The sequence below is a fragment of the Glycine max genome, chromosome 20 (genome assembly GCF_000004515.6).
Source record: "Glycine max cultivar Williams 82 chromosome 20, Glycine_max_v4.0, whole genome shotgun sequence".
Lineage (NCBI taxonomy): Eukaryota > Viridiplantae > Streptophyta > Magnoliopsida > Fabales > Fabaceae > Glycine > Glycine max.
Window position 1 is genome coordinate 25,214,903 of NC_038256.2, and position 27,935 is coordinate 25,242,837.

A 27,935-nucleotide genomic window follows, 5' to 3' on the forward strand; every position below is an offset into this window, starting at 1 on the left:
CTATTATGGACTATATCTATATATTTCGTTGTGACACTACAAGTTTATCATCACATTATTATGGACTATATCACATTTTATTTTAAAAAAATTATAATAGGATGTTTTTATTATTTACAAGTAGCAGTAAAAAAAGAAGTGACACATATTTTTAAAATAAATTAAATTAAAACATTTACAAGCAATATTTTTAATTTAAAATTTGAGATATTACAAATTTGAGTCTAAAAAAATTATATATTGACCAACTTTTGTCAATTTAAATTATAAGTTTTTTTAAAAAAAAAGGTTTGTAACATCTATATTAAAATATTTAAATATAATTATAAGCAATATTTTTAATTTAAAATTTGAGATATTACAAATTTGACTCTAAAAAAATTATATATTGACCAACTTGTGTCAATTTAAATTATAAGTCTTTTTTTTTAAAAAAGGTTTGTAACATCTATATTAAAATATTTAAATATAATTATTTGTTAATTTATTATAATAAACGTAGTTAGGTAATCACTAACAATGTATATATATAGACAGCTATGTTACGCGTGCGTATCGGGGTATCGTACTAGTTTTGATTAAAAAAAAGAAACTATCCAAAAAGACCCTTTTAGCACATGTACGTACACAGCATTGGGGTTTATTGTTACGAAATTCCTGAAACGTCCTCTTCCGTGCGCGAGCAACCCTTCTCACTCAAAAAGTCACGGTTCTTCACATTCCTGACTCTCACTATATATACACTCACAGACACTAATTCTTTCTTCGTCTATGAATTTCTTTCTTTTCTGCGTCTTTACCTACCTTTTAGTACAACAATGACTCTCATGACTCCTCCACCGATGGATGTAACCGATTCTTTCTTTTACTTTCTTTCCTTTCTTTTCTGCTTCAATTCAATTCGATTGCATTCACCGTACACCGTTCTTGCATTTGATCATTTTTTCTTTTTTTGTGATTTTTCTATTGCGCGATTTCTAGGGTTTTTGATGTTCGATTTTGTTGTGTTGTGTGCAGCAGCAACAGCAGCAGCAGGAGCACGATGAGATGCTGGTTCCTCGCTCTGACTTGCCAGAAGGTCCTCAACCTATGGAAGGTAATTGTTGAATTTCGGTAATGCTTGTTGTCGGAGACTCAGTGAATGATCGTGTAAACTTCTATTGAATTTATTTTATTATTATACGCGAATTTAGTTTTTTTTTTTGTTTAAAGTTTATCGGAGGTGGCTGGTGCAATTTTTTTCATGAATGTTTGGAAATAGGAATTGGAATGAAAAACTGAAAATAAAGTGAAATATTTTGTAATTATAATTGAAAACCAAAACTATATTTTGTTTTTGAACCGAGTAGGTCCTCAGATAGTGGGGCTGGTGCCTGGCACCAATTGAGGTACAAGCTTGTTGTATGACAGTTAAGAATCAGAGGCCATGAGGGAAAGGGATTGAAAGCTAGAGAGCATGTGAGAAAGGAATTCTCAGAATATCATATTTGATTAAACATTAAGAATGAGTACAGCATTGCTCTTATTTACAGTGAATGGTTAAACACTAGAGTGGGCAACTGATTGCCAACTAATTAGCCCATCTTAAATAATAAACTAACTAATTTAACAACTATTACATTATTAATATCTCTGTTAACCTGTTTATAGGGTTGGTTGTGTTGAATGAGTGAATGTAATAGAAATGCAAGCAATGGGGGGATGGTGATGTTCTTGTCTTTTGTTCATTTTGTTGGGATTAATGTTGTGTATTGTCAAGAAGCATTGGAGTTTCTATGGTTATTGGGGCTTGGGTTGAAGCTTTATTTGAAGTGGTGCTTCATTTTGATTGGGATAGATGGGTAATTTGAATTTTGGGATTCTTTCTTTGGTTTTTCCACGTGGTGTGTGAAAGCGAAAATATTTCTTTTGGTGAAGATGATTTAACTCTGTTCTGATTTTTTTTTATTTTTATATTTGGCATAGCGAAGAGCCTCTGGGCAATGGGGTACGAAGTTTTTATATTTGGCATAACTGAGTAATGGCTAGGTTTATTTTTATTGTTTTGCTTCTTGGTTTTTTACCCTTTCAATTTCAACAGCAGACCAAGCAGAAAACATGAGTACAGTGGATGCTCCAACAGTGGATGATACACCAGCTGCGAGATTCACTTGGACCATTGACAATTTTTCTAGTATTCCCAAAAAATTATTTTCTGACATTTTCTGTGTTGGGGGCTATAAGTGGTATGTCCATTTCTACCCCTATACATCAATGCCTATGTTAATTACTTATGTGTATGGGTGCCAACTGCCAAGTAGTTATCCTTGTTACGAATGTTGGTTCTAACTAACATTAATTGAAATGATCAGGCGAATACTTATATTTCCAAAGGGGAATGGTGGTGACCATCTGTCAATGTATGTGGATGTTGCAGATTCAGCTACATTGCCCTATGGTTGGAGTAGATATGCCCATTTCAACTTGACTGTTGTTAATCAAATTCATAGTAAATATTCAATAAGAAAAGGTAATTTCTTTGCAGCTGTTATTCATTGAAAGCTTTTCTCTTTACTAAGTTGAATAAGTAACAAAGGAATTATATTCTTTTTATATGGGTTGTTATATGTTTGAGAGAAGTAGAGAACCAATATAATGGTTCTGTTTGTGGACATTAAATAATTTAAGCTAGGAACTGATGACCCGATATGATAGGAACCCAACCCTCAAGGTTCCTAAACCTCTTCAGGTTTATTCCTGAAAGCCCAAGAATAACTAGGCCCATAATTCACTGTATGCAAGAAGGTAGTGTGGGGAGTGGGGAGTTAGTTACAGAAAAATAATAAGAGTAATCTGTTATATAGGAAAGAGGAGAGAGGAAAAGGGTATTGGGAATGTTTAATGGAATTTTTAGGGGCCAGTGACTCATCTCTATGCTTGAGAGCTTCTGCTCTTTCTGTGATTTCTTCTTCTCAGATTCACATTGCAGTAAAAAATACTTTTACTGATAGTGTTAGCCTAGGTTGTCAAACTCGAGAGTTTATGTAAACTCATGGAGGCTCCATAAACTCGTAAGAGTTTACTAAATATAAAAAACTATATCAAAATATTAATAAATAACATAATAATTCAACATTCCAACTCCATTATAAAGCAAAATAACTATGTTTGTTAGTACATGGTTACTAGGTTATTATAATAATAAATTATTATTATTATAACAAGTTAAAAACCCACCCATTTAAAAATATGCCAATGAAATGTTGGACAGTCACAATTTGAAAACATTGGTCATTGGTATCAATCTTGTGAATGAGTTTACAAGGTTTTTTCAAGAAGACTATAAAAAATTATAAGTGCTAAAATATCTTATGAATAACATCAAAATTATACTTCTAGACTTCCAGTTAGTTCTTACATTTAAGCTATTTGTTTTTTTTTTGCTCAGCAAAATTAGGAGTATTATATATATATAGAATAGTACCAGTGGTACTAAGTTTACATATGATTAGAAAGGAACCAGCTTATCCAATGATGGGACAAGCTAGAACAATCTAATGTGTTACATAGTTCTACCATCACCTAGCCCCCCCAGTTACAGAATGTATCCCTCATGCTAGAAGACCATTGGTTAAAGTGTAGAGTGAAATCCTTCTCCATAGCTTTGAACCACGACCATAGTAAGTAATGCATCCTCCAGCACCTTACTTCCATGGAAGGTTGCATTTTGGAAGACCACCTTGTTTCTATGTTGCCAAATTGTCCATGTTAAGGCAATCCACCAGCATTTCCACCTTTTAGATTTGAACCCATCAGCTATGTCAGTTCCATACTGTAAGAAGTGGTGTCTAGGAATTTGTGGCATTGCTGTCTTCAAGTTAACCCAAGACATTGACTCCCACCATAGAGGGAGGGTTTTGGTACAGTTAAAGAATAAATGTGCAGCCCCCTCTTCAATATTTTTGCATAATGGGCAGAGCATGTCTTATTTAAGCTATTTGTTAACTTGTGTATATATTTTGGATTTAGGCCCAAGGTCCACCAAATTAGAAAAGAGAAAAACACCCTAAACCCTAAAGACCTGACCCAACACCACCTTAGTTAGCTAGTGCTGCCCAAGTGAAAATGAAGGTAACTTTGTCAGAGTTTCTAGACTAAGAGAATTGAGAGAGAGAGAGATAGAGAGAGAAAATGAAGAAGTAAAATATCATTTTATTGATTCAATGAACTTCAGATTTACAAACAGTGTATATAGACAATTCTGTTAACAGAATTGGCTAACAGCTAACAGAATTGGCTAACAACTAACTAACTACTTACCACTGACTAGCTTCTACTAGAAGTAACTAACTAGCTTCCACTAGGAGCTAGAGGAGACTGCAGTTGAATAACTGCTGCTCCTTATAATACTCTAATACCACCTCTCAAACTCAATGAGGTTGAGACTTCGGAGGAGGTTCAAGGACATTGAGTTTGGATCTCAAGAAAAGAAATCTGGTTGGAGATAGAGCTTAACGGAAGGAAAGTGGTAGAAGGCTTGTGCTGGGCTTCGATACTCAGCCTCAGTACTTGATCTTGCAACAATCTGTTGTTTCTTAGACCACCAAGATATAAGATTAGGACCAAAATAAATAGCAGCTCCTGAAGTAGATCTGTGATCATCAGGGTCAGACACCCAGTCTGCATCACAAAGGCCCTTAATGGGAATGGGAGGAGTGGCAGCTTTGAGAAGTAGGCCATGGTGTAAAGAGCCTTTGAGATACCTGAGAATTGTTTTCACTGCTGTCCAGTGAGATTCAAGAGGGTTGGCCATGAATTGCCAGACTTTGTTTACAGCAAAACTTAGTTCAGGTCTGGTTATAGTGGAGTATTGAAGAGCTCCAACTACTGATCTATAAAGAGTAGGATCTGAGAAGAGGTCTGCTCCTGTTTTAGTAAGCTTGCATCCAGAAACCATTGGGGAAGCAATAGATTAAGCCTTAGCCATTTTAGTTTTCTGTAGGAGATCTCTTATATATTTGCCTTGAGTTAGAAGAATAGAGCCATCAGTTAAGGTCTTGACTTCAATTCCCAAAAAATAATCCAGTTTCCCAAGTTGTTTAAGGGAAAAATTAGAGTGAATTTTGACAGTGAACTGCTGGACTAAATTGACAGAACTGCCAGTGATTATAATATCATCAACATACACCAAAAGATAGACGATATGAGAGGTATCTTTGAAGACAAAAAGAGATGGATCACACTTGCTTGCAGAAAAGCCAAGATGCAAGAGTGTAGATTTTAGTCTATCAAACCACTGTCTTGGTGCTTGTTTAAGCCCATATAGAGCCTTATTCAATTTACAAACAAGAGAAAGATTGGGATTTTCAAATCCAGGGGACTGCTGCATATAGATGATTTCCTCTAGAAAGCCATTTAAGAAGGCCATTGTTAACATCAAGTTGAAAAAGTTCCCACTTATTGGTTAGGGCCAAGGTGAGAATCAACCTTACTGTAACAGGTTTGATAACAGGGGAAAAGGTTTCACTGAAATCAGAACCAGCTACTTGATGAAATCCTTTTGCTACCTGTCTAGCTTTGTATTTATTAACAGTCCCATCTGCATTTTCTTTGACCCTGAACACCCATTTTCAGCCCACTGCTTTCCTATTGGGTGGAAGAGAAACCAAATCCCAGGTCTTGTTATTCATCAATGCCTCATGTTCTTGTTTCATTGCATTAAACCGTTTTGAATCAGCCAAAGCCTGCTTCACAGATTTGGGTTCATTGTGAGCAAGTAACAAGGTTGGATTAAGTTGGTAAATGAATTCCAGACTTTGATCTGGTCTGCATAGGATGGGAATTAACTGTAGGAACAATCTCCAATGCTGCACTGTTAGATACTTCAGAGGGAGACAAATCTGATGAATTGTCTTGCACAGAAGTGGATCCAGCATCAATAGTAGGACTCAGCATGGACAGAAGGACTAGGGATGGAATTTGAATCAGTTGTAGTAGGATTAATAGAAGTAGGACTAGCAACAGAAATGCTAGAGGGGGAAAGAGAAGCAATAGGTTGAGGAACAATACGGGTAGAGGGAATGAAAGAGATGGGGTTATTAGGATGTGAATCAGACTTAGAGGAAGACAAAAACAGATCTGAATAAGGAAATTTGACTTCATTGAAAACAACATCCTTAGAGATAAAGAGTTTTCCAGTAGGAGAAAGACATTTGTAACCCTTATGAGATGTGGAATACCCAAGAAAAACACACTCATGAGACCTAAATTCAAGCTTGTGACGATTGTAAGGTCTAAGGAAAAGGAAACAGGAGCAACCAAAGGATCATTGACCAGAACCATTTCCTTGACCGGAATACTGATTTTGACTAAAATTGTTAGTCTGAGTATTTCCTTGATTTGATGGGAATATCATTTTATTGACTCAATGAACTTCAGGTTTACAAACAGTATATATAGACTATTCTGTTAGTCTCTAACATGGCTAACAACTAACTAACTACTTACAACTGTCTAGCTTCTACTAGAAGTAACTAACTAGCTTCCACTAGAAGCTAGAAGAGACTGCAGTTGAATAACTGCAGCTCCTTATAAAACTCTAATACTTTGTGAGGCTGTGACAGAACACAAATGGAAGAGCAGGGTACTGGTGCGAAGGAGCTTGGATTGGGAAGCTTAAGAAAGTCACGGCGGTGGAGGCAATGGAGGAACGAATAGCCTGGGAGCTAGGGTACAACGTTTGCGTTAAATTTTTAGGAGACGATATGATTCTCCTCTCTGGGCTGTCGAACGAAAAAGTGCAGGAGATCATTAACATGGAGACCACTACCGGAAACACGCTCTTCTATGCCCTGGAGAAGTGGAGACCGGGCTGTCGGACCAAAAACCGGACTGTTTGGATGCAACTGTGGGGCTTCCCGATTGAGGTGTGGGACATGCAGCACTTTAAGACAGTCGTATCTACGGTCGGCGACGTCGTTGAACCTGACGATGACACTGAAGACCGCCGGCGTCTGGACAGAGCTCGCTTGTTGATTCGAACCCCCTCCCGCCGGCGATTTCGAAGGAGGTCCACGTGTGCGTTGATGGCATCACGTATAAGGTGTGGATGGTGGAGGAGGTTGGGGGCGATGTGGATTCGAACTCCAGACGAACCCTGCCGTCCGACGCATGGTCGGAGGAGGTAACGTCGGAGGAAGGCGGCGAGGAAGATCACCCTGATGAAGATAGCGACACAAGCTTCTCCTTCTCGCTGGAGCTGTCGTCGAAGAAGCTACCACTGGCTTCGAACCACTGGTCAGATGACAAAACCAGTGGTCATGACAGCATAATCGGACCTCAGCTCAGCCCGCTGGATATTAACCACCTTGACGACACATGCACAGATGGACCAGAGGACAAACCCAATAGCTCGTATAGCCCCAAACCAGCAAAGGCCGATCATACAAGCAGAAAGGATGAAAAGGCACATGAAAGCTATTGCACAAAAGGGGTAATTTCAAACAAAGAAAAAGCTGCTTCTCGGGAGCATGTTCACGACCCTGCAGGAAAAATTTTGAATTGTGAAGATAGAGAATCAGAGGCTCAGGGTCCTTATAAGGAAAACTTGGGAGATATAAGGCATGCACCCCTTCCCCTAAATTCACCTCCCCCGCAGAACCAAATTTGTAATGGGCCAACTGGCACCTTGGGCCCATTTCGGGAGAAGAACGGGAGTAATAAGGCTGGTCTCTTACCCATAGCCCATACCTTTAAAACAAATTCTGAAATGCATTCTAAAGTCTATGTTAGACAAAAACATACCAAAGCCAAAGCCCAAGCTCTCGAACCTGTGGAAGAGGAACCTCAGTTACTTAAAAGTGATATTGATGTGGAAATCATGCCTGCATCTCAAGATAAAAGCTCACAGCAGTGCAAGAGTGAAAGTGATTCAGGGAGGGGCTTAAAAAGCACAATTGAGTGCAACACAACAGTGATGGAGGAAGCCCAACAACAGTGGAATCTCGGGAAAGCCCTAGGCCTTGAGGGTGCCACAGACCAATCTATCCATATCCAAAATTTTGCCAACATGGAAATCCGTGATAGGGAGGAAGCTCTGCAGTTGGGAAATAAAAAAATTAACAGATGAATATCCTCTCATATAATATTAGAGGGATGGGCAGGGGCATCAATGGGCCTCTATTAGGCACCTGGTGGGCAAGTATAAGGTTGACCTTCTTTGCTTACAAGAGACAAAGAGGGAGTCCTTTGATAAGGCTTCTTGTCAGGCTTTGTGGGGTGATGCTGACCTTGTGTGGGAGTGGCAGCCTGCTGTTAATGCTACAGGGGGGTTGCTGTGTGTCTGGAACAACAATAATTTTCAGGTTGACTTTAGAGTCTCTGAAAAGGGCTTTATTATGTTAGGAGGGGTATGGGTGCCTGATATGCAAAGGGTAGTTGTGGTTAATATATATGCCCCCTGCGACATGGGGGGCAAAAGGCAGTTATGGCAGGAATTGAGTAGAAGGAAGTTGCACTCCCAAGACCTGTGCTGGTGTCTTGTTGGGGATTTTAACTGTATCAGGCATCCCTCAGAGAGAATGGGGAGCAATCGTGGTAATTCAGAGGCCAGCATTATGTCTGAATTCAATGATTGGCTTGCTGTTATGGAGGTTGAAGATATTCCTTGTGTAGGTTGAAGCGACAAAAGCCCGGGTCCAGATGGGTTTAACTTAAGATTCATCAAACATTTTTGGAAGGAGCTAAAACCTGAATTTTTAAGGTTTATTGCAGAATTCTATGTCAATGCTTCATTCCCTAAGGGCAGTAATTCCTCTTTTATTGCTCTCATTCCTAAGCTAAAGGACCCACAGTCTATTAGTGACTTTAGACCTATTTCCCTCATAGGTTGTGTTTATAAAGTCATTGCTAAACTGCTAGCTAATAGGCTGAGAGAGGTCTTATCTCACCTTATTGATGAAAGGCAATAAGCCTTTGTAAAGGATAGACAGCTGCTGTATGGGGTTTTGGTTGCTAATGAGGTAGTGGAGGAGGCAAGGAGGACCAACAGGTCTTGCATGGTCTTTAAAGTTGACTTTGAAAAGGCCTATGATTCTGTGTCATGGCAGTTCCTTTTCTATATGTTGAGAATAATGGGTTTTCATGAGAGATGGATTAGCTGGATCAAGGGATGCATTACCTTAGCTTCTGTGTCAATCCTTGTAAATGGAAGCCCAACCTCCGAGTTTAAGCCTCAAAGAGGCTTGAGAAAAGGGGATCTTTTGGCCCCACTTCTATTTGACCTGGTTGCTGAAGGACTAATAGGTTTGATGAGGGAAGCAATCAGCAAAATCTGCTTCCAAAGCTTTCTGGTGGGGAAGAATAAAGTGCCTGTTAACATTCTCCAATATGCAGACGATACTATTTTTTTTGGAGAAGCTTCTATGGAAAATGTCAAATCTGTGAAGGCAATGCTTAGATGTTTTGAGATGGTGTCTGGCCTGTGATTCAACTTTGCTAAAAGTCAATTTGGAGCTATAGGGAAATCTGAGGATTGGTGCCTATCTGCTGCTGCCTTCTTAAATTGTGCTCTGCTCAACTTTCCTTTCTGCTATCTTGGGATTCCTATTGGAGTTAATCCGAGAAGATTGGTGGTGTGGGAACCTATTATCAGAAAATTCGAGGCTTGGCTCAATAAATGGAAACAGAGAAGCATCTCTATGGCTGGCATAATTACTCTAATTAATGCTGTCCTAACAGCGCTGCCTTTGTTTTATTTGTCCTTTTTCGGGGCCCCTACAGCAGTCATTAATAGGCTAACTGCAATCCAAAGGAATTTTCTCTGGGGTGGCAGCTGTGAAGGGTAGAAGATAGCTTGGATAGCTTGGAGTAAAGTCTGTGCCTCTAGAGCTATGGGAGGATTGGGAATTAAAGATATTAAGGCACTTAACAATGCTCTGCTAATTAAATGGAAATGGCTGATGTGTTTCACCAATCAGACCAGCTTTGGAGCAGGATTTTATCTTCCAAATACAAGGGATGGAGAGGCTTAGACCAGGGGCCATCAAAGAGATATTTTTCCCAGTGGTGGTCTGACTTAAGGCTTGTTAATCAGCACCCGGACATGGAGGATGTCTCCAAGCATTTCTCTTGGAAGGTGGGTAGGGGATACCAAATTTTTTTCTGGGAAGATTCTTGGGTTGATGGAGGGGTTCCTCTTAAAGAGCCATTTCCAGAGCTTTACCAAATTTCTTCCCAAACATTTCATGTTGTGGAAGACATGGGGCACTTTTCTGACTATGGGTGGGAATGGAACTTCTCTTGGAGGCGTAACTTGTTTGACAGTGAGATGGGGGTAGCTTCAACTTTTCTGGACATTATTGCAGCTATCTCAAGAGGGTATCAAGAGAAAGAACTTGCAAGAAGCTCTATGGGTAGCAGCAACTGCTCATGAATCGCTGCTGAGACAAAAAGCAAGGGCTAGGTGGATTAAGGAGGGCGATTGCAATTCTCGTTACTTTCATCTCATGATGAATGCTCATCGCTGAAAAAATTATATTAAAGGGGTCAGAATTGATGGGGATTGGTGTGATGAGCCGCAGAAGGTGAAGGAGGAAGTTAGGAATTTTTTCCATTAAAGATTTCTTGAATCTGATTTCAGCAGACCTACTTTGGATGGTATAGCTTTTCAGACTATTAGTCAGCAGCAAAACTATTTTTTGGTGGCCCCTTTCCAGGAGGAGGAAGTTAAGGAAGCTATTTGGGACTGTGGGAGCCAAAGAAGCCCAGGGCCAGATGGATTCAATTTCAAATTTATAAAGCAATTTTGGGAGCTGCTGAAGCCAGATGTGCTTCGCTTTTTGGATGAGTTTCATTTAAATGGTGTGTTCCCTAAGGGTTCTAACGCGTCTTTCCTAGCGTTAATCCCAAAGGTGCATGATCCCCAATTTTTAAATGATTATAGGCCCATATCTCTTATTGGGTGCACGTATAAGATAGTTGCTAAATTGCTGGCTAAGAGATTGAAGAAGGTGATGTCGTCTATCATTAATGAGTCTCAATCTGCCTTCATTGAAGGAAGACAGCTTCTTCATAGTGTAGTCATAGCAAATAAGGTTATTGATGACGCTAAGAGAAGCAATCGATCATGCCTAGTGTTCAAGGTTGACTTTGAAAAGGCATATGATTCGGTATCTTGGAGTTTTTTGTTTTATATGCTGGGGAGAACAGGTTTTAGTCCGCACTGGGTTAAGTGGATTGAAGGATGTGTCAAATCCGCCTCTATTTCTGTTTTGGTGAATGGAAGTCCGACTTCTGAATTTCTTCCTCAAAAGGGCCTTCGCCAAGGGGATCCTTTAGCTCCCTTTCTCTTTAATATTGTCGCAGAAGGTTTGAATGGGTTGATGAGGAGGGCTGAGGAGGAGAATCTATTCAAAGGCTATTTGGTTGGTGCTAATTATGTGCCTATCAGCATCTTGCAGTATGCGGATGACACCATTTTTTTTGGTGAAGCTTGTATGGAGAATGTCGAAGCTATAAAAGTCATGCTAAGGTCTTTTGAGCTGGTATCAGGACTGAAGATTAATTTTGCTAAGAGTTCTTTTGGTGCTTTTGGAGTATCAGCTCAATGGAAGCACCTCGCGGCCAAGTATTTGAATTGCAGCTTGATGGCTTTTCCTTTTGTGTACCTGGGTATTCCCATTGGGGCCAATCCGAGGCGGGGTAGAATGTGGGATTCCATTATTCACAAATGTGAGAGAAAACTCTCAAATTGGAAGAAAAGGCATATCTCATTCGGGGGACGAGTGACACTGATCCAATCTGTTCTAACTTCCATCCCTATCTTTTTCTTTTCTTTTTTCAGGATTCCTCAATCGGTGGCAACCAAATTAGTAAAGATTCAGCGTGTATTCCTTTGGGGAGGGGAGCATGATCAAAAGAAGATAGCTTGGATAAGTTGGGAGAAGGTTTGCTTACCAAAAGAAAGAGGAGGGCTTGGTATTAAGGATGTCAAAGCCTTTAATATTGCCTTGCTAGGCAATTGGAAGTGGCATCTCTTAAACCATCATCAGGAGTTGTGGGTCAAAGTAGTGGAGTCCAAATATGGAGGGTGGAGGGGTTTGGAGGAGGGGGATAGGGCTGCCTGCCAGTCATTATGGTGGAGGGACTTAAAAAGGGTTGTTTGTCAATCATATCAAGGAAGGAGCATTCAAGAAGGATTCAGATGGAAGGTTGGTGCTGGTCATAGAATTAACTTTTGGGAGGATAGATGGATAAACCAGGAGGTGTCTTTGGCTGAAAAGTACCCTAGGATGTACCTTATTTCAATGCAGCAACATCATACTATAAGGCAGATGGGGCAACATAAAGATCATGGGTGGGAGTGGCACTTCTCTTGGAGGCGAAATCTGTTTGACAGCGAAGTAGATTCGGCAGTCAACTTCCTTGGAGAGGTAGAAGGGCAGATTATTCAGCATCAAGGTGAAGATGGTTGGGTTTGGACCGGTCACCCTTCAGGTATCTACTCATCTCAGTCTGCTTATCTCATGTTAAGGGAAGGGGGAGCAGCGGCAAGTAAGGACCAAGCCTTTGTAGAATTATGGAACTTGAAGATTCCCAGCAAGATAGCTATTTTCGGGTGGAGATTACTTCAAGACAGATTACCAACAAAATGTAATCTGCGAAGAAGGCAAGTTCAGATCTCGGATGCTTTATGTCCTTTTTGTGGTGTTAGGGATGAGGAGGTGTCCCACCTATTTTTTCACTGCACAAAGATTTGGCCTATTTGGTGGGAGACTATATAATGGCTGAGTATCACTACAGGCTTCCCTTCCAATCCAGCTCAGCATTTCCTTCAGCACTCCTTTGCTCAAGTGGAAGGGTTAAGAAGAAGTAGGTGGCAAAGTTGGTGGATGGCTGTGGTCTGGTCTATATGGAAGATGAGGAACAGAATTATTTTTTCCAATGATTCTTTTAATGGTAGTAAGCTTGTAGACGATGCAGTATATTTAGTGTGGACATGGCTCATAAATCTGGACAAAGATTTCAAACTTCACTTCAACCAATGGTCAACTCATATTAGAGAGGGATTTTTGTTTTAATTTTCAGTATCTCACAGTAGGAGATGTAGCAGTTCTCACTTATTGTAGCCATACTATGGTTCCTCTTCAAACTTCTGTAGTTTTATTGTGGGAACCATGAGTATGGATCTACCTTTTGTACGTTTTAGTACCTCTGGTACTTCTATCAATATATAATACTTTTGCTGATCAAAAAAAAAAAAAAATATTCACCAAAAAGGAGAAAGACAACTTGACAAGACAAGACATTCTGTTGTCTTCTACTACAAGATAAGCAGGAAAACTAAGAAAGCTAAAACAGAAAATCTATCAAGAGATACACATGATTACAACACTTCCCCTCAAGCTGGAGCATATAAATTGTATGCACCAAGCTTGGAACATATAAACTGAATCCTAGGCCCCCTTAAGGACTTAGTCAAAATATTTGCTGGCTGATCATTAGAATTAATGAACTCAGTGATAATTTCTTTGGACAGTAGCTTCCCCGAATAAAGTGACAGTCAATCTCTATGTGCTTGATCCTCTCATGGAAGACTGGGTTTGAAGCAATGTGAAGAGCAGCCTGATTATCGTAGTATAACTTCATTTGCACCACTTTGCAGAATTTCAACTCTTCAAGAATTTGTTTACCCACATAAGTTCGCATGTAACCATAGCCATAGATCTGTATTCAGCCTTTGCACTAGATCGAGCAACAACAATTCGCTTCTTGCTTTTCCAAGAAATAATATTTCCTCGAATGGAGACAGACACAATATCCTGATGTGGATCTCCTATCCATGGGATAGCCAACCCAGTCTGCATCACAATACCCAGATATTTGTGTGTTACCTTTGTCTTCATAAAGCAATCCTTGTCCTGAAGCTCTCTTTATGTATTATCTAAGAATACGTATAACAGCATTCCAATGATCAGCATGGGGGTTTTGCATAAATTGACTCACCACTCCAACCTTAAAGGAAATATCAAGTCTTGTAATGGTGAGATAAATGAGTTTTTCCACAAGTCTTCTATATCTCTCGGAGTAAGGATAAATTTCACTTTGATTTGCCATGAGCTTCAGATTCGGATCCATAGGGCTATCAACAGGTCTACAATTCTGCATGCCTGTCTCCTCCAAAATGTCAAGAGCATACTTCCTCTGTGAGATCACAACACCATCTCTTGACTGAGCCACCTCAATACCAAGGAAGTACTTCAAATATCCTAGGTCTTTGGTCTGGAAATGACTGAATAAGTGCTCCTTTAGCTGGGCAATCTTAGTAGCATCATTCCCTGTAATCACTATATCATCAACATATACTATCAAATAAACACATTTCCCAGGGGATGAATGACAATAAAAAACAGAATGATCAGCTTCACTTCGTTTCAACCCAAAGAGTTGAACAATATGACTGAATTTACCAAACCAGGCCTGAGGAGATTGCTTCAACCCATAGAGAGATCGACGCAGCTTACCCACAAGACCACACTCCCCCTGAGCAATAAACCCAGGAGGTTGCTCCATATAAATCTCCTCCTCAAGGTCACCATGAAGGAATACATTTTTAATATCAAGCTGATGGAGAGGCCAATGGCGCATGGCAGCCATAACAAGAAACAGACGGACAATAGTGATCTTAGCTACTGGAGAGAAAGTGTCACAATAATCAAGGCCATATATCTAAGTATAACCTTTAGCTACTAATCGAGCCTTAAGCCGATCAATCTCACCATTAGGTCCAACTTTAACTGCGTAGACCCATCTACAACCCTCAGTCTTCTTGTCAGGAGGAAGAGGAACAAGTTCCCAAGTATCACTTTGTTCAAGAGCCTGCATTTCATCAATCATAACCTGTCGCCATCTAGGATGACTAAGGGCCTCATGAATATTAAAAGGGACAAAATGTGAAGATAGAGAGAAAACAAAGAAAGAATATGAAGGAGACAAACGATGATAACTCAGAAAGTTATAGATAGGATGAGGATTACGAGAGGATCTAGTACCTTTTCGGATGACAATGGGCCAGTCTGAATTAGAGGTAGCAGGATTCATGACTTGAGGATTGATTGAAGAAGGATGAGAATCATGAGGAGAAGCTTCAGGTACTGTAGAACCAACAGGCGGAGATGGAAGAAGTGGTGGAGGAGCAACTTCAATCGGATGTGGTGGAGAAGATGGAACTTCACTGACATCTTGGTTTGAGGTACCTAGAGGACACAGAGAGGGAATTGGAAGAACAATCTGGATGGAAGAAGAATGGTCTATAGATGATGGGAAGAAGGGTGTGTCTTCAAAGAAGGTTACATTTGCAGACATATAATATCGCCTGGTAGATGGAGAGTAGCATTTGTAACCCTTTTGAAGACGAGAATAACCTAAAAAGACACACTTGATTGCTCGGGCAGAAAGTTTGTCTAAACCAGGAGAGAGATCATGGACAAAACAAGTACAACCAAACACTTTAGGTGGAACATGGAATAAGTGATCATGAGGAAAAATGATTGAGTGAGGAATTTGATTTTCAAGGGAAGAGGAAGGCATTCTGTTAACTAAGAAACAAGTAGAAGCACCACATCCCCCCAATGGTGTGTAGGAACATGAGAGGCTAACATTAGTGATCGTGCGGTGTCAAGAATATGACGATTTTTCCTTTCTGCTATACCATTTTGTTGTGGTGTATGGGGACATGTAGATTGATGTAGAATGCCTTTTGAAGATAAAAAAAGAGAAATCATGAGAGAAATACTCTTTGGCATTATCACTTTTGAAAATCTTAACTGTTTTTTCAAATTGGTTTTCAATCTCATTGAGGAAGGACATGAAGATAGACAAAAGTTCAGATCTGTTTTTCATTAAATAGACCCAAGTACATCTAGAAAATTCATCAATAAAGGTTACAAAATATCGAAAACCAAAAGATGTAACACGGCTTGGTCCCCAAATGTCAGAATGAATGGTAGAGAAAGTTGAATTACATCTTTGAACAGTTTGTGGAAATGATGACCTAACATGTTTTCCTAGTTGACAAGACTCACATTCTAGGACTCGAAGATTCTAGACTAGGGACCATCATTTTCAGCTTTGGTAGACTTGGGTGACCTAGACGATCATGCAAAAGTTTGGGATTTGAAGTTGCAGAACAAGAAACAGAAAAGTTGGACTTCAAGTAGTAAAGTCCTCGTGATTCACGTCCTTCTCCAATCAGTTGACCCGGGCCATGTTCCTGAATAACAAAGGAATTAGCGGTAAAGGTTACTGAGCAATTTAATGAACGAGTTAACTGACTCAATGAAATTAAATTATAAGGACATTGAGGAATAAATAAAAAGAATCCAACTTTAATGTGGAAGATAAAGAGACTTGACCACTTCCTTGAGTTGTAACTTTGGAACCATTAGCTACAGTAACAAGATGAGGAATTTTTGGAAAAGAAATGGATGTAAAAGAGGACTTGTTACCAGAAATATGATCAGAGACACCTGAATCAAGTATCCAAGGACTGGGACCGTCAATAGATTGAGAAATACATGCTGTCGAATAACATGGTACAGAGGAAGATGAAGCCTGACTGCTGGATTTCTCAAATTTCAGCTTCAAATACTCTTGATACTCTTTTTCAGAGAACTTAGACTCTGATTTTTCTGTCTGAGCTACCTGAGCTACTTTGTCTGGGAAGCCATGCAAGGAGTAGCAATTCTCTTGAGTGTGGCCCATCCTCTTGCAATATGTGCATTGAGGACGTCCACCTCTTCCACTACGACCTCTTCTGCTGTTACGACCTCTCCCTCTCCCACGAGGTGCAACCATGGCTGATGTTTCCACTGTATCAACTGGATTTTGTTCTTTCAGTGCATGAGGCACACGAAGCAACCTAGTGATAAGAGAATCCATCGATGGAACTTGATCTCTAGCAAGAAACTGATCGCGCACATGATCAAAGTTTGAATGTAGACTCCTCAAGATAAAAACCATGTAGAACTTATCTAGTTTTCTATTCACTTCCTCTAACGAGTCAGCCACTAGAAACCTCTAAGCTCTTCTATTGCAGCCCGAACTTTTCCTATATGAGCAATCATGTCATGGCTGGTTTGCTTGAGTGTTGTAACCTTCATGGTTGCATCAAACAAACTCTGAATATCATTGACAAAGATTTCTCGGGCCTTTTTCTAGAAAGAACAACACGTTTTGAATGATCTAAGGATCTCCAAAACGTCTGGCTCAGCCGATTGCCATAAAACAGCACAGAGCTGATAATCCAGCTTCTCCCATTCAGGTCTTTTATCAATTGGAACCGCCTCAACACCTTTCTCCAAGTGGTCGTGGTGACCTTGGCCGAGAAACCATAGCTCCACTGAAGCAGACCAAGATAAATAATTTTTCTAGTTGAGTTTTGCTGTTGTGATGGTTGGAGTTCCAGAGAAGGAGAGAACTGGACCAGCCGAAGCCATTTCTACTCAAGAACACAAAATCCTAAGAGTAAACGGAGATATAAGCAAGGTCGACACGTTTCGAGTGTCGAAACCAAAAACTGAAGGTTGGAATGGACTCAAGACGCGCCGACGAGACGACTGGCGTTGGTCTGGCCGGATTCCAGCGCCAGGAAGACGGCGCGTGGCGGCCACGCGCCAAGGTTGGTGACGGACGGCGGAGGCGCGTGACGGCGCGTGGGTGACCTGTTAGTCACGCGAGTTGTGGGGTTGGGTTGCGCTTCTCGAGGCGCACCAAACCCTGTTGTTGCCGGAGAAAATGGCGACAAACGGCGGCGGCGCGGACGAACCTGGCTCTGATGCCAAGTTGAAGCTTGAAATTGAGTGAGGAAAATTGTTTCTCACTTAGCTTACTTTATTACATTCAAACAACACATGTATATACACCAAAAAGGAGAGAGACAGCTTGACAAGACAAGACATACTGCTGTCTTCTACAACAAGATAAGCAGGAAAACAAAGAAAGCTAAAACAGAAAATCTATCAAGAGATACACATAATTACAACAACTCGTATGAGTTGACATGCGATTTTGATAACCATATAGCTATCAAGATAACCTGATCCGATGAACCAGAACAAGGTTTCACTGGAGAACAAAGAAAAAGAGAAAGAGAGTGAGTTTGCTTGAAACCAGAGTCTGGGTTGCCGAAAGTGATGGCTGCGAAAGGGGAGAGTGGGTTCAGCTGTTCAAGAAGAGAAGAACGAAAACGTAAGAGAAAGAAGAGAGCATTGGTGACTTTTCTCTTCTAAAAAGCCCTATAGGCTGTGAAAAAACAAAAAAGCCCTTAGCCTGCCCTTTGCAATGTGCAATTTTTTAGGGCTTTTGGGGCCACCTCCCTTGGTGTGGGCTGTAACACATGTCAGGTGTGATTGCGGTCATTACCACTGCACCATCAATCTTTGACGTGCTGGCTGGAGAATCGTGGAGACCCTCTACTCTGCCCTGCACTGTTGCTTTAGAGCTCACATCATAGGTGTGATTAACACTTGGGTTTTTCTATTTGGACCCTTAACAATGAAGAGGTACATGACTCAGCAGCATTTTAGTGTCTTCAAATTTCACATGCCTACTCTTGTGGTTTTCAATTTCTTTTTTGTGAGGACCTTATTTTTTGTTAGGACCTTTTAAAACTTCAGTAAACACTTGTGCAAGTTGTGCTGGACCTGAGTTCTAGTTTGTTAAGCCCACATTTTAATTCCATCATTATCATACCATATGACTATTCTTCTTGTACCCATTACAGAAACTGAACTATTCTTTTCAGTCATCGCCTCTACAATTCCTCCTTTCATGTCTGACAACTTAGTCGCTCAGATAACGTTCTATTACTTTTTTTAGTTCTTTCTTTTTCTCTAATCTCTTTCTAATTCTATTTTTTTTACCTTTGTTTCTTCCATAATTTTAAGTTTTGTTTTTCTTATTTTTTTCTTCCCATTCCCTTTTTATATAATTAATTGCTCTTTACAAATTTCTCCTATGTTTTTGTATTTTTTTCTCTAATTGTTGTTCCTCTAATTTTCTCATTCTCTTACACACACACACACATATATATTAACTGCTGTGTAACTTCCTCTATTTGTCTGTGACGCTATTTTCTATACAATATAGTGGATCTTTTCGATTTTCCAAACACACTTATTTTTTCTTTACCAGATTTCCCTGTGATATTCACAAAAGTTAGTCAGTTTATGTTAGATTTTGTCTCTTTGGTTTTCTACTTTAATTTTAACTTGTTTTTGTTTTTGATATTATCTTATCATCCTCTCTTGGTGCATTTTTTCTTGCTCCCTCCCTCTCTTCTTTTTTATTCAGAAAAATAAATTTGGTTGCCTTTTCTTATTCCAGATTCACAACATCAGTTCAATGCACGTGAGAGTGACTGGGGTTTCATTAATTTCATGCCACTTGCTGAATTGTATGATCCTGCTAGAGGTTATCTTGTGAATGATACATGTGTTGTTGAGGCTGACATTTCTGTGCGTAAAGATATGGATTGGTCATATGATTCAAAAAAGGAAACTGGTTATGTTGGACTGAAAAACCAAGGAGCTACATGTTATATGAATTCTCTGCTTCAAACATTGTACCACATTTCTTATTTCCGAAAGGTTAGCCAGTAGCATATAAACTTTGTAAGGTCTTATTTTTTTTAAAAAAGGTAACAGCTCATGTATAAAATTGTTTGTTCAGGCTGTGTACCATATGCCCACGACTGAAAATGATATGCCATCAGGGAGCATCCCTCTGGCATTACAAAGTTTGTTTTACAAATTGCAGTATAGTGACACTAGTGTGGCAACAAAAGAGTTAACAAAGTCTTTTGGATGGGATACATATGATTCGTTCATGCAGCATGATGTCCAAGAGCTTAATAGGGTTCTTTGTGAAAAGCTAGAAGGAAAAATGAAGGTACTGATTTTTCATGATATCTTCGTATTGTCTTCTTAAAATAGCTTTTACTATAGATACTTGTGTATTTTTATAATGTCTTGGAAGATTATTTGTTGGGGTTTCATCTTGACCAGGGAACTATTGTGGAAGGCACTATACAGCAATTGTTTGAAGGACACCATATGAACTATATTGAATGCATCAATGTGGATTATAAATCAACAAGAAAAGAATCATTTTATGGTATGATTTTTGCCTTTAGGATTGTTTACTACATCGTTTCATATCTTGGACCTTAAAGAATATTGGATATTTGGTTATAGATCTTCAGCTTGATGTCAAAGGCTGTAAGGATGTGTATGCTTCTTTTGATAAGTATGTGGAAGTGGAACGACTTGAGGGTGATAACAAGTATCATGCTGAGAACTATGGTTTACAGGTAAAACCTGAACATGTGTTTTTGCTTTTTGTTGTCAGGCTAAACTTCAGTATGTGCATTAACTTTTGTTAATTGTTTGATATCCCTTTTGTTGGTTGTTGTTGTTGTTAATTATTTTAGAATGGTTATTTTCCTTGAATGTGATTATGATTACACTTTCAGGATGCTAGGAAGGGTGTGTTGTTCATTGATTTCCCTCCTGTTCTTCAGCTTCAGTTAAAACGGTTTGAGTATGATTTTACGCGAGACACTATGGTAAAGGTTAGTATTAAATTCAAGAACCAATAAAATAACCTTTGCATTGTGAATTTCTCTTGCATTTCAACTATTTTTTTCCCACATTATATTTTATTCAGATCAGAAAGGAAGGATTTTTTTTTTTTTTTTTGCTGGTTGCCTTTATCCTTTTTTCTTCTATGCAGTTAAAGACACTTTGCTTATTATTAAACATACGATACACTGCATTTAATCTAATTTTATAAATTTTGTAAGAGTAAATGTCGTTTTGGGGTTCCCTTTGATTTTTATCAAGTAATCTGTTGCTCCCTATTCTTATTGTGGGGGTTGTCTCTTGCTCTGATCCAGGAATTTTTGTCCTATATTGTTGAAATAGGAGCATTTAATGTTTCCAAGTAGTTGAGTTAGTGTTTAGCTTAGTTCATTGTACCTTAGGAAGTTGTGACGTTTTAGTTGTTCTCTTGAAAATATTAGTAGTTATTTATTATCTTTGTAACCATTCATATTATAAATAAATTAATCTGCTGAGTGGAGAATACACCGAATCACATTCAGAAAATTTTCTTTCTTGTTTTCTCTCATATATCCTGTTGTATACCTTGTTTAGAACTTAAAAAGCGAGGTGATTTACTTGAAATTTGAAACATACGATATAGTTGTTTTCTGTCTTAGTATATGTGTATTTTTTCTGTCTTGCATTGATTATTTTTTTGCCATTAGACAGATACTTTTATGATAATTTTTTTCTTGGTTTATTATTCCGTTCGTAATATTTTCTTTTACTTTTTGACACCTCTTTTTGGCATGGCCATTAACTTGATTGGCATCAGATCAATGACCGCTATGAGTTCCCCTTGCAACTAGATCTTGATAGGGATAATGGCAAATATCTATCTCCTGAAGCAGACAGAAGTATTCGCAATTTTTATACACTTCACAGGTATCTTAAATAATGTATCTACTGTGTCACCAACCTTTTCTATGCAATACCTGATATGAAACTGCATGATGCAATACTGCATCAGGAAAATCTACAGTTATGCTTCTGCTTGAATTGGTGAAAATGGGAAGGTAGAACATTTGGAAAGAAAAGCTGCTTCATACTCCCACAAAAATTTAGTTTGAAAGTGGAGCACAACTCACTTTCACTCTACCCCACAAGGTTTTACCAAATCCTAAACAAGACAGTGTAACAATGACTCAATGAGTGAAAATCAAAACCTTTTTGTCCTATACTTTCCATTTTGCTTATTTCCCAACAATTTAAGCAAGTATAGCCTAAATCAAATAATTCATTAGTAGCCGAGTTCTGTTTTAGGCTTGAAAAGACTGCAGCTATTATGTGTTGAAATGAGAAATGGGAAATGGGAGAGGGAAAGAAAATGTGTTGAGATGATATATATATCTATCAACCTACCTACCGACTACTATATCAAAAGGATATAAAGTCATTTAACATTATACATTTTATTTCCTCATTTTTCTTCCCAACCAAACAAGAAGAAAAATAATCACTTCCTCTCTTTTTTCTGTTCTCCCAAACAAAAGAAGAGGAAATAATTTTTTTCTTTATCTTCTTTTCTTATACTTTCTTTCTTTCGTTTCCTTCTTTCTTCTCATCTAAACAAAGCATAAGTCTGTACTTAGCAGTGTTAAAGAAAAAGGGTTGAGAGAATTAAATTTAAAGATGCATGCCATCTTGTGTTGGTGAAGTGGGGTGTTTTGTTTCCTGTATCTATCAACCTACCTACCAATTACATGGACTAAATTTATAATTGATCTATTTGCATAAGATTGAAAATTTGAAATTAAATTTACATGTTATATTATATGAGTATTGCACTATTTCATGAGGTGGGGTAGCCATGAACTGTGCAGCTGTTTGCTGTTCCTAAAAGTTTTGCCTCAAATTGTTAATATCCATGTGTACCTTGTGTGCTCTATTTGTTTGCAGTGTTTTGGTTCACAGTAGTGGGGTGCATGGCGGACACTACTATGCTTACATTAGACCAACACTATCAAATCAATGGTACACTCTTTTTAAATCTTTCAGTAATGTTCATATCACTATTAATTGTGCACTTGATTATTTGTCATGAAACAATTAATGTGATGAAATTGATTATTGAGGACAATATTGGCCACTATGAAACAGGAAAAAATCAGAGTAATATCTATTGATGTGCTACAGTGCTAGTGATGCTAGAACAGAAACATGACTAGTTAATCACTCTGACTCAATCAATTTCATTGCCATCAAATTTATTCTGTTGTAATTTTATCATATTTATTATATTTAATAGATAGAAGGTTTGGAGGTACAGAGGATAAGGCTTTGAAATTGATAAACAACTATTTCCAGAGATACAGTGGTTTTGTAAGATTATTTAGATGATTTGTTGGGTATCATTAATCAATATTTTATTTATCTGTGATATGGTAGTATCAGAGGGCATTGTTATTCAGTGTTGTCAAATGGCGGCCATGGCGGAAAGGCGTGGTGGATTTTTGAAAAAACGCCACCGAATAGCGGTGGCATGGCGGGTTGCGAATGGCGGCGCCATGGCGGTCATGACGGTTATGGCGGCATGGCGGAAAATAGCGGATTTTTAGGTTTTATTTTTGCGATAGGAGTTGGGCTGACCCGACCCAACCCTACCCGCTATTTTGTTCAAAAGCGCAGCCCTACCACAATGGACAGCACAGAACGCAGCCCCTCCCATGCGACCCAGCTGCGACCCCGCACCCAGCCGCAACCCTGCACGCAGAAAGCAGCCCAGCAGCGACGACCCTGTGTTCCCTCCGCACGACCACGGCGAACGGCGACGGCGACGGCAACGGTGCTACAGTCTGCGACGGACAGCAACGTGGTCCTGTTTTTGTTTTCCTTTTTTTGCTGTTGTTGTTTTTGTTCTGTTTTTTTTTTCTTTCTGTTTGACACCCCCTTTTTTCTGTTCAGCCCTTTTTTTATGATATTTTTCTGTTTGACACCCCTTTTATTTTTTGTTCTGCTTTTTTTTTCTATTCAGCCCTTTTTTATGATATTTTTCTGTTTTACACCCCTTTTTCTGTTTTTATGCTTTTATCCTTTTGTTATTTTGAACTCTTGAATGAGTTTATTTGGTGTTGGTATTTGGTTATTATGAGAACTCATGAAACTTTTTTAGTTTATTTGAATGCAATCCATTATTTTTTTTTATTTTTTATCTATTGTTTTGTTAATATTTATATGTATATATAATTATATATATATATATATATATTTTTTTTTTTTTTTGTCCGCCATGACGTCTGCCATTTTCCGCTACGCCATCCGCCATATTTTTATGGCGGATTTTTGGCTTTCCGCCATGAACCGCCATCCGCCATTAACAACACTGTTGTTATTTGATTATCCCTTGTATTTTGTTCATTCTTTATTTCTGTTTTAATTAATCTCTGGCTAATATTGGAATGTCAGTCACAGTTGTGGATACTGCTCTATTTAAATATTCTCTTTTGTAATGACATTTTTTTCTCCTGAACCAAATTAAAGATCACACTGTTCCAACATCTGTGTTAATGGCTTGGCAATATATTGCTGTGTAAAACTGTCCTTGTACCTTGATTAGTTAGTAAAAGTTTCGTCAACTGTGTTTATGGTTTTGGGATGCCTGTGTGAAAGTGTCGGTATATCCTGACCACACACTTTGATGTATTTATGTTCTTATATTTTAATATCCCCATATTGTCGCTGATTTAAAATTTGAAAAGGAAAGCACAACTTGCTTGTTTTGGTGATCCAATATTCCAAAATGTCTAAGCTGTTAGGCAACATTTGCTTCAGGTTTAAATTTGACGATGAACGAGTATCAAAAGAAGATCCAAAGAGGGCTTTAGAAGAACAGTATGGTGGTGAAGAAGAGGTAATACTCAGTAAGCATTTGTTGGGCTTGTCTCTTATATTTTTTCTTGATAGTTGACTTGGTGGAACTTTAATTTTTTGACATCATCATGCCCTTTTTTGTTTGCTTCATTTTATTTTTATTTTGTTAACAGTTACCTCGTATAAATCCTGGCTTCAACCACTCTCCTTTTAAATTTACAAAACACTCGAATGCATATATGCTTGTCTATGTACGTGAGAGTGACAAGGATAAAATAATTTGTAATGTGGATGAGAAGGACATTGCTGAACACCTTAGAGTAAGATGTTTGATTCATTGATGTCATATTCTTTTTTGGCTTAATTGAACTTTTGTTCCCTTAATATTGACAATTCATAAATCCGCCACCTCATCTTTTTTCCTTTTTGTTAGTTTAATCCCTTACTATTTTAATTTAACATCCAATATTTAATAAAATTGTTGACGTGACAGTGCAGTAGAGTGCTGTGTTAGCATGTATGTGCTGATTTGATAGCATAATAGTGTCATGTAAGCATTTTTGTTAAATATTGGGTGTCATGTTAATGGATGAACCAAAATTGCACTATTAAAGTTGTGGGAGAATCAAATTTGCGAAAAAAGAGAATGGATTGTGAAATGACAATAGTAGAGGGACTCAAAGTGCAATTAAGCCTATTTTTTTAAAACATATTTTCAATGTAAAAATGCTTCCCTTTAAATTTCAACTGTACATTTTAGATGAGATTAAAGAAAGAACAAGATGAAAAGGAGCTGAAGAGGAAGGAGAAGGCTGAGGCTCACTTGTACACCACCATAAAGGTTACAACTCTATCTTTCTTTTACTTCTCTGTTATTTTTGGCCCCGTTAAATACTTTGTATGATATTGGTATGCATAATTGATAAGTTGAGATTCAATATTAAGTTATTGATTCATTGGTCCCAGGTTGCTTGTGATGAAGATCTACGTGAACAGATTGGAAATAATATACTCTTTGATCTTGTGGATTATGATAAAGTACGAAGTTTTCGTGTTCAAATACAAATGCCTTTTATGGTTTTCAAGGTAAGAGCTTTGGTTTTATCTTGTAGTTACCAATTGGCATACTATCTTTTTTTTTTTGCTCGGCAAAAATATATACTTTGTATTAGATGAGTACTAGAGGCACAAAATTTTACAATTAATGGTGCCAAACACATGGTTCCAATATCAGACTTGAAGTAGTCTAGATAGGAACTAGAGTTTGGAAATCAGGATTACATATTGTGTAATTACTGTAATGTGTAACCCTCCACTAACAAATAAAACCTAATCTGAGATTGCTCGACCAATGATTATAGCTGGTCCCAAAATCCTTCTCTAAGTTGCGAAGCCATGTCCAAAGTAGAAAGGCTGCATCGTCCATGATTTTGTTGGCGTTGAATGCGTAATTGGAAAAGAGTATCTTATTCCGCTGTTGCCATATGGACCATGTCAAAGCTAACCATCAACTCTTCCACCTATTGACCCTCACACCCTCTGCCAATCCATAGATAAATTGGAGGAAATGATGCTTTGGGATTTGCGGGAAAGGGCCCACAATTTTTACCCAAGACATCGATTCCCACCATAAAGGGGTGATTTTGCTGCAGTGAAAAAACAAGTGGCCTGCGTCCTCCTCCAATCTGTTACAAAACAGGCACCTCCTATCATTTACTTCCACTTGGCGTTTGTGGAGGTTTGCTCTTGTGGGTAGACGATCCCTAAGTAACCTCCAGGCGAACGCTAATACTTTACTTGGTGCCTTTACCTTCCACAATTCTTCAAAAGCTGAATCCTCTGTCCCTTCATACAGAACCTCCCTCATCATGCTGTAAGCGCTTCTTGCAGAATAATGACCACTAGAATCTGCCTCCCACACCCACGCATCGCTTCTTTGTGGATGAATTTGCTTACTGTCCACGTCATTTAGAAATGAGATTGCCATGCCTACCTCAGTATCGAACAACGGTCTCCTCCAAAAGAACTCCCATTCCCACTCATGACTGTTGGACATCCACTCCAAAAGAACTGTTGGTTTCAGGATAGCTCTTTCAAAAGAATTGTTCATGACTGCTGGACATCCACTTATCTAGGAGGGTGGGGTGGATTCGTGCTTAAAGAGAAGATAAAACGTCTCAAAAGAAGATTAAATGAATGGAACAAGGAGCATTTTGGGGACACCTTTAAGAAGTTCAAGCAGATTCAGGAGGACCTAAGTAGGTTGGAAGAGACTACAATTGATAGACATCTATCCCCCGAGGAGGTCTCGTCTAGAAAGCAGCTACAGGAAGCTTTGTGGGTAGCCGCCCAGTCACATGAGTCTCTTCTCAAGCAAAAAGTTAGATCCAGGTGGATTAAGGAAGGTGATTGTAACTCAAGGTTTTTTCATTTGCTGATGAATGCGACTCGTAGGAATAATTTACTGAAAGGTGTCATGATTGATGGGTCTTGGGTTGATGAACCTCAAAAGGTGAAGGAGGAGGTCAGACTGTTTTTCCTTCAGAGATTCCAGGAATCTGATTTTCACTGACCAACATTAGATGGAATCAGCTTTCAGACACTCAATCAGTAACATAATGAAATGCTGTTGGGGAGATTTCAAGAGGAGGAAGTAAGAGTGGCTGTGTGGGATTGTGAGAGTGAGAAAAGTCCAGGTCCAGATGGTCTCAATTTTAAGTTTATCAAGAGCTTCTGGCACACCATCAAGCCTGACGTCCTTCATTTCCTGGATGAATTCTACGTCAATGGCCGATTCCCCAAGGGATGTAATGCATCTTTCATAGCTTTAATCCCTAAGAAGGTGGACCCACTAGTCCTGAATGATTATAGGCCTATTTCACTAATAGGTTGTGTCTATAAGATTGTGAGTAAGCTGCTGGCCAATAGATTGAAGAAGGTGATGTCTTTCCTTATAGACGAACGACAATCAGCATTTATAGGAGGTAGGCACCTATTACATAGTGTCATTATAGCAAATGAAGTGGTGGAGGAAGCTAAGAGAAGTCATAAACCTTGCCTGGTGTTCAAAGTTGACTATGAGAAGGCCTATGACTCGGTTTCATGGGAATTTCTGAAATATATGATGAGAAGGATGGGGTTTTACCCCAAATGGATTCAGTGGATTGATGGGTGCCTATCATCTGCGTCTGTTTCAATTTTGGTGAATGGGAGTCCATCGGCTGAATTTATCCCTCAGAGAGGCCTTAGACAAGGTGACCCACTTGTGCCACTCCTCTTTAATATTGTTGCGGAGGGACTAAATGGTTTGATGAGACAAGTTGTGGAGAAAAATATTTTTACAGGATATCTAGTGGGGAGCCAAAAAGTGAACATCAGCCTGTTACAATATGCGGATGATACAATATTTTTTGGGGAGGCGGCAATGGAAAACACTAGGGCAATCAAATCAATCTTGAGGACCTTTGAACTTGCATCAGGTCTTAA

The 27,935-nt window shown here is 38.8% G+C and overlaps 1 protein-coding gene across 8 annotated transcripts in view; it reads left to right on the forward strand.

The window, feature by feature from the left end:
• Positions 1-654: 654 nt before the first annotated feature.
• Positions 655-27,935, forward strand: part of LOC100337655 (ubiquitin specific protease 12) — a 68,053-nt gene continuing 40,772 nt past the window's right edge. The window contains exons 1-15 of one of the 8 annotated variants that reach the window (XM_006605237.3): positions 656-848; positions 1,018-1,096; positions 2,081-2,225; positions 2,352-2,509; positions 19,363-19,625; positions 19,708-19,926; positions 20,043-20,151; positions 20,232-20,347; positions 20,510-20,608; positions 21,415-21,524; positions 22,539-22,613; positions 24,411-24,489; positions 24,623-24,769; positions 25,210-25,290; positions 25,416-25,535. In XM_006605237.3, coding sequence (XP_006605300.2) covers positions 819-848; positions 1,018-1,096; positions 2,081-2,225; positions 2,352-2,509; positions 19,363-19,625; positions 19,708-19,926; positions 20,043-20,151; positions 20,232-20,347; positions 20,510-20,608; positions 21,415-21,524; positions 22,539-22,613; positions 24,411-24,489; positions 24,623-24,769; positions 25,210-25,290; positions 25,416-25,535 — 1,830 coding nt within the window. In that variant the 5' untranslated portion in view covers positions 656-818. Of the gene's footprint in view, positions 849-1,017; positions 1,097-2,080; positions 2,226-2,351; positions 2,510-13,145; positions 18,540-19,362; positions 19,626-19,707; positions 19,927-20,042; positions 20,152-20,231; positions 20,348-20,509; positions 20,609-21,414; positions 21,525-22,538; positions 22,614-24,410; positions 24,490-24,622; positions 24,770-25,209; positions 25,291-25,415; positions 25,536-27,935 lie in introns of those variants that run through there. The other 7 variants (XM_041013024.1, XM_006605236.3, XM_041013025.1 and 4 more) reach the window with 7 other exon arrangements.